Source organism: Delphinapterus leucas, chromosome 9, assembly GCF_059928025.1.
Source record: "Delphinapterus leucas isolate spDelLeu-1000000601 "Yukka" chromosome 9, BTC_Dleu_Yukka2, whole genome shotgun sequence".
Lineage (NCBI taxonomy): Eukaryota > Metazoa > Chordata > Mammalia > Artiodactyla > Monodontidae > Delphinapterus > Delphinapterus leucas.
Window position 1 is genome coordinate 71,542,281 of NC_143137.1, and position 7,069 is coordinate 71,549,349.

A 7,069-nucleotide genomic window follows, 5' to 3' on the forward strand; every position below is an offset into this window, starting at 1 on the left:
TCTGAGTCTGCCAAACCGTGGAATGTGCAAAATGCTCTACTTTTTTGCAAGAGGCCAAATGTCCCTTAAAAAGCTCCATTATGAATATGAGCCTGAGGACCGAAGGAGCAAGAAGCTTGTGTCGGTTGCTGAGTGTGGGGGAGAAGTACACACGTTGTGTGAGTTTCTGCTCTTTGACGTTATTTTATTAATATGTTCCACTTTGGGGAGGGTACCTGCAACTGTGCATGAATTATCATCTGTGCATGTGCTTGTTAGCAAGTGTGTGCACAAAGAGGGGAAATGTGTGTAATGGGAACAAAAATTTACTGCTTTCTTATGACTGAAGGCTGTCAATCCAACGAAATTAAAAGCAAGATTAAAAAATTGCGTGCACAGTAAAGGAAACATTCAATTGTTTAGAATTCACCCAAGACAATTTAATACAATACTTTCCCTTCAGTGAATACACTCTGGCTAAAGGGTAAAGATTCCTGGGTCCAGAAATCGTATTAAATTCTCACTTCTGAAACAGAGTAATTCATCCTAAATGTCCTTTAAATAAGAATAGGTAGTAAAGATAAAATGAAATAAAATGAAAATAGGAAATATTGATAGAAACACAGGCGCTTCATTTCTATTCTAAAAAAGAATTGGCACTGTGGTGTGTATGGGGTGGGGAAGGTTGGGAATACAGATATAGTCTGGCAAGCTGAAAATTGTATTCTAATAGTTAATATTTTCCACCATGAATCCTTCTCATTCAAAGTAAAACTATTCACCACCTTTCTTTCATTCATTTATTTATCTGAAAATCTCGGGGAAAATATTACCTTTAGTATTTAGTATTATGCAACATAAATGTGGCATTTGATTTTCTTCCAAGTCTTTTCTCTTATATGAAAAGTGGAGAGAACAACACACACACACACACAAACACACACAAAGAAAAAAAAAGGCAACACACACAAAGAAAAAAAAAGGCAAAAGGAAGGCTACCTTTTTTGAAACTTCTAGTGTCTACATCATCAGAGGTTAAGATAGCAATTACCTTCTCAGCAACGATGGTCAGCTCCATTCTGATGTACATCAAGAAATCTGAAATATCAAATAGTCAGGCCAAGCTAGTAACAAGATTCCTCCATGAACAATTTAGAAAATGGAGGTGGTTCAATGACACACACAAAAGAGAGAATTACCATCTTGATGATCTCCCTCATCCTTCTAGGGCACCCTCTTTACACTTCTGCTCTACACACACACACACACACACACACTCCACAAATAATGTTTCCGTCTTGTTATTTTGTAAAGGACTATCAAAATCTAAAAAATTATTTCCCTAAGCTTTCACTAATCTTTTAATATAAGTAAATTCTACAGGCTCCTTATTGTAAAACATGGTCTAAAATACTCACAATAATAAATTTACAATATTGTTATGTCAGCATTCTATGATGTGTGGAGAGGGGGAAAAAGACCTTCAGGCAATATAATAACCTCAACCTGGGCTGAGCAAACACTATCTGTTTGGATTCATACACTTATTTGCCACAGTCATTATTTGAATTAGGCAGCAAAATTATTTGCCAGTTTGAAAGCATCCCTAATTATACTTGAAGGCAATAAACTGGATTCAAAACTTAAGAACTTAGGGATACAAAGTCACTATTTTTAATGTTATTCATTATAAAACCCAGTATTTTTTTTGGCCCAGAAATGACCAGAATGAAATTAAAAATCAAGCAACATTTGTCCCTGTTATTCCTTTACTTAACTAATAAATCAGATTTTGTATACATGTAAGTAACGAGGGAAAAATTCTGTGTAATTTTGGATAAAATATATTTGCTAATGAACTGACTAGAAAATGATAGCTATAGCATTTAAAATTGTAACTGTTCCAATAGTTACCGAAGATACTGAAAGTTCAGGTTCTTTACTGTGTTCTACTCCATAGCTGTATGTATTTTACTTTTAAAGAAGAAGCATGCTTCCCAAATGGACAACATCAACATGGGAAAATATTCTTAACTTTGGCTTGTCTTCTTAGCAAACTTGACATTAAATGTCATTCTCATTCATGAAAGAAGAGTTAAGCGAATTACTTTGTAAATGGAATTCTCTGTCATGCCAAATTAAACTTTATTTTCTATACATTTGTGTTCATTTATACGTGTGTATAGACAGGTAATTTTGATAACACTTTATGCATCCCTTCACTGTAATAAACCTATTATTTAAAAATCCTCATAAAGAGTAGAAATCATGACAAAAACAAAGAGAAAATAGTGCTGAGTTCGTAGTGCTTATTTGCATTTAACTGTTTTACAGCTGCCTTCTCAAAATATAAGCAAGAGAGGTGAATAACTCTTAAGTTTTTGCTGTCTGGGGACCTGATAAGAGATGAAGGGGAGATGCTAAGTCCACTGAACACCAACAGGAATAACGATAAAGCTGTCTTTCTAAATAACATGCCTGTACCTGTCAGTAACTAGTTTTGAGTTTTTCACTGCTTTGTTTATATTAGTGCTCCCTCACCCTCCTGGGTGTCTCCAGAGTTAAACAAGCAGGTTTTTACTTCCAACTTAATCCTTTAAAAATATAGACCAAACTTTAAGGTTCTGACAATTTTCAACCATATTTATTTATTGCAGAAAAATAATATACAAAGATATTTACAAAACAATCATAAAAATATGAATGCATTTAGACACCGGATCTATTTGCATTTTACCATGGGTCATCAATAAATAAATAGAATGTTGTTTTTGTATTTTAAGTTTTTTTTTTCCCTCAGAGGAAGAATGAAAAAAGGAATTAACTGACTGTGATTTTGCAAGTCAGTTTGATCCCAGTATTTTTATTTCTAAAGGTGTTCTTAAAATTCCTCTGATTGTTACCATTTTAAAATGGAGAAAGTCCATAATGATGCCTTTCCTTTCAGTGGCTGATTGGCACGACCTCTTGAGAATGCATGCATGAAAAAATAAAAATAAAAACATTCTTCGTCAAAAAAAAAAAAAAAAAGGAACACAAACAAACTGTTCAGACTTCTATCAGAATGTAGAGGTGTGAGGATGGTGCCGCTGCCCGTCCGGGAATCACTGTCCACGGGCCTGTCTCGCTTTCTCTTTTAAAAGTGCGCCCCACGCCCTGTTTCTTTGAATTTGGATTCTGCTCTTCTAATTTCCAAGAAAACCTTTGGCATATATATTTATTTTTAATTATCCAGCTCCAGAGTCTCTAGACTGTCCATTTTCTCCTTCTCTGGAAGCAATGACATCTGCAAAAACCCAGAGGGGGGAAAGTTGGTTATTGTTTAGGTCTCTGTGGCTGTTTTCTAAGACTAGTGAGCACTGTTCTTATCACCACCACGGAGAAATTACGCTGAACAACCTGGAAGGATTTCAGCCCAAGGGCAAGAGGAAGTGGGTGGGCGGAATGGAGGAGGAGGTGGAATTTGGAAACATTTGTTTTAAGGAGAACGAAAACTTAAAGCCAAAAGAAAGGGAGGCGCTGGCAAGACTGTCCTTATCCATGACCCTCGACTCTTTCTCCGTCTTCCCTTCTATCTGTCACGCGCACTCACGCACACGCACACCCCTCACAAGGGCGCATCCCTCTCTCCCTAGCGGGGACTAAGCTGCCTTCCAGGGACGCTCGGGAGATGAGGTGGCGGTGCCAGGTGGGGTGGGAAGGTTGAGAGGGAAGTAGAAGACGGGGAGGAAAGCGAGGCGGACAGGGAGCCGCGGCCCGGCCGTCAGTCGGTCTGCCACCTGAGCGGCGAAGGGGCGCAGAGGCGCCGGGTCCTTACCTAGGTCTCCGGCCCTGCCGAGGGGGTGGGGAGCTCCGCCTGCTAGTGGGACGCGGACATGGACCAGGCCCCCTCCATCCTCCAGACCGAGAAGGCGTAACTGAGCCGCTCGTGGGCCACATAGCTGCAGCTTGCCATCTTGGAGTCCAGCTCGTCGCTCTGTAGGACCTGGTAGAGGAAGTCGATATACCTGGCCGCCAACTTGAGGGTCTGGATCTTGCTCAGCTTGTCCGAAGGCAGCGTGGGGATGATCTTCCGCAGCGCGGCGAACGCCTCGTTCAGCGACTGCGTGCGCTGGCGCTCCCGCACGTTAGCCATGACCCGCTGCGTCTGCAGCTCCTCGTAGGATTGCGGACTCCCCCCGCCGCTGCTGCTGCCGCCGCCGCCGCCGCCGCCACCGGCGCCGCCGCCGCCGCCGCAGCCCGCAGACTTCTTGCCGCGCTTGCCTTGGGCTGGGCTGCCGGGCTCCTCGCCGCCTCCGACGCCCCCGCCCGCGGCCCCACCGGGCCCCGCGCCGCCCCCAGCGCTGCGCCGGCTGCTGCGCCGCTTGCGCCCCCCGCGCTTGCCGCTCGGCGGCTGCTGCCGGTCCGGCTCCTCCTCGCTGTTGCTCAGGCTGTCGTCGGCCGGCGAGACTGGCGAGCTGGACACGTCCTGCATCATCTCTCGGGCGGCAACGCGCGGCCTCGCAGGCCCGGGGCAGAAAAGCGGCCCGGGGAAGAGGAGGAGAGCCTGGCGCCTCAGCCCGCCAGCTTCCCTCGCGCACGGCGCCGGCCCGGGCGGTGCGGACCGCGGAGGAGGGAGCGGGAGGAAGGACAGGGAGGATCTCCGCGGGGAGGGCGCGCGGGGGAGGCGGGGAGGGAGGCGGGAGGGGGAGGGGACGGTGTGGATGGCCCCGAGGTCCAAAAAGAAAGCGCCCAACGGCCGCACGCACACCCGGCTCTGCCTCCTGGAAACGCTGCCGGTGCCGGCGAGCCCGCGAGGTGTCTGGGAGTTGGACGAAAGCTGCCGACTTGGAGGCTCTTATACCTCCGTGCAGGCGGAAAGTTTGGGGGCAGCAGTGTCATTGGCCTGACGTGGGGAGGAGGGACTTTTCGAAGTTTTATAGGAAAGTTTCCGTTTTCCAGCCCCCCTTCTCCTTCCCCACCCCCGTTCCTCGGGGTCTAACAATTCGTCCTCCCAAACCATTCAAAAACGACCTGGCCCAGGCGGCCGGCCCCTCTGCCCGCCTCCTTGCTGCCCTCCCCCTTCCCTCCCCGCCACCCTCTTCCCGCGGGCGCGGGGCAATTTCCTTCCGCGCCGGAGCAAGCGGGCCGCGCCCCCGCACCCGAGCGCAGCCCGGGGAAGCGGCCGGAGGGTACCATTCCCGCCGCCTTGTCGGCCCCTCCCGGAGTGGCTGTGACAGCAGCGGCGGCAACAGCTTCTACGCAGTGGGTGAAGTCTCATCTCGCCTCAGTACCCTCTAGGTCCGTGGCGCGATTTAGGACTGCTGGGGCGGGGGTGACTGGCAAGAATACCGGCAACGGCGGAGCCCACCCGATGGTCAGCCAGACGGGCCCCTCGAGTCCCAAGGGCCAAACCACCGTGGCTGGTCCTGAGGTCGTGGGCGTTTCTGAAGACGTGGCCGCGCAGGGGACTGCAGAACTGCGCCCCGGCCTATTCTCTCACCCTTCCTCGAGAAGCATCTGGGCCTTTCTGTTCCCTCCACAGTGTCTCGATCTGACGTTTCCCAACACCCAAAGGACTACACCTCCGAAGGTGCTAGAAAGAGGCAGACGTTCATTCTCCCGCGGAAGGCAGTCCTGTCCTTGGAGAAGGCAGCAGGGCCGGAGTGGGGCAACGCGGGGTCTTCGCCGCGGCCCTGATTGCCTGTGCTGCTAGCCCAAGGTGGAGTTCCTGTGGCCGTTTCATCCCCACCCCACTCCCAGATAAGGCCCTGCATTGTGACCTCTGAAGGTCGGCTCCGAGAGAGTGAGACGGGGGCTCAATATTGCCTGGACACGCGGGTCTGATGGTTGCGAGAGTCCCCTTCCCCACTCCACTCCCCACTCCTAGGAGGTCCAGTGAGCCTGTTCCGCGCTCCCCAAACGCATTCCAATCGTTTGGACACTGACATTTTAAGCGTTTCTATCTAATAAGTCACAATGAAGAGCCCCAAAGAGGGTGTTAATGTAGATTCTGTCAAGTCGGAAGCAAGAAAAGTTGGCGAGCTGGAAAGGAAGGGACGCTGCCGTGGACGAGAACCCCATCTTTTCAATGCTAGACTTTTTTTTTTTTTTTCTTCCTTTTTGGAACGAGTTGGCAGAGAATAACCGTTTCATGTTCATTCTTCAAGTTGCAAAGCAAACCAGAGGTCAAACGCAGTAGTTAGTTTTCGGGGCAGATTTGGGGGTGCGGAAGTTGCGTGCCCTGTGCTCGGGTACCCTGCTCAGGCCGAGGTCCGCTCACGCTCTCCACGGTTTGGACTCTAAGCCGAGAATTAACTTAGCTATGCTTCCCTTTCTGGGCCCGACCGAGGGTCGAGGCCCACGGTGTCCGGGGGAGGAGGCGGGAGCTCAGGCGACGCGCGGGCAGGCCACGTGGCTGTGCCCCACTGAGGCTCGCAGCTTCGGTCCCGGTCCCGGAAACCCCGGGGTCTGGAGCGCCTGGGGCCGGTTGAAGAGCTCAGCCTTCCAGGGGAAGTGAGAGCAAGCAGGATCCCTTCGCGGGGGGCGAACAAGGCTAAGCTTTCATGGAAGGGGCGACGTGCAGGGTTTGTCTATCACTATTCTTACAAATATTCATAGACAATGACCACAGCGTGCCAACTTGCCTGCTTTTTGAGTCGCTGCCATATTTTAAAATGAATGCCTGTCTGAAAATCAGATTCTACTTGACCTCCACTTAATCGTTTACAGTCAGGTCTTCTTAAAGCGCCCTCTGATAATTCACTTCTTAAAGCGCCCTCTGATAATTCACTCCTGTGATTGCATCTTCTGCCTATAGGATTTGATCTCTTGGAAGCAGTTAGAGAATAGGCAGAAATCATCTTTTTATCTTTTGTAAATCGGAATCGCGGAGTATTCCACAATTCTTATTTGAACGTCGCTGCAGGATTCTTGAAAAATTTCATCCTTTACCTATGTCTGTTTTTTTTTTAAAGATCAATCTCAAATCTTAATTTTGTTTTGTTTTCTTTTTCCCTTCAGCTCAATACTCAAAAATAAAGAGATCAAATAATTGGACTCTTTCCTTTGTGGCTATGGGTAAGCAAGACAGGAAAGTGTGGGCAAAGTG

At 48.3% G+C, this 7,069-nt stretch overlaps 1 protein-coding gene across 1 annotated transcript; it reads right to left on the reverse strand.

Annotated features, from left to right (window-relative positions):
* Nucleotides 1-543: 543 nt before the first annotated feature.
* On the reverse strand, nt 544-4,524 carry TWIST1 (twist family bHLH transcription factor 1). The gene is made up of 2 exons (XM_022590070.2): nt 3,797-4,524; nt 544-3,265 (listed from the first exon to the last, which is right to left on the reverse strand). Exon 1 carries the CDS (start codon nt 4,454-4,456, stop codon nt 3,839-3,841), a length of 618 nt encoding a protein of 205 aa, XP_022445778.1. The 5' UTR covers nt 4,457-4,524; the 3' UTR covers nt 544-3,265; nt 3,797-3,838.
* Between the last annotated feature and the right edge of the window lie 2,545 nt (nt 4,525-7,069).

Coding starts and splice junctions, on each gene's coding strand:
- TWIST1 (XM_022590070.2), bottom strand. CDS start 4,456: ATGATGCAGGACGTGTCCAGCTCGCCAGTCTCGCCGGCCGACGACAGC.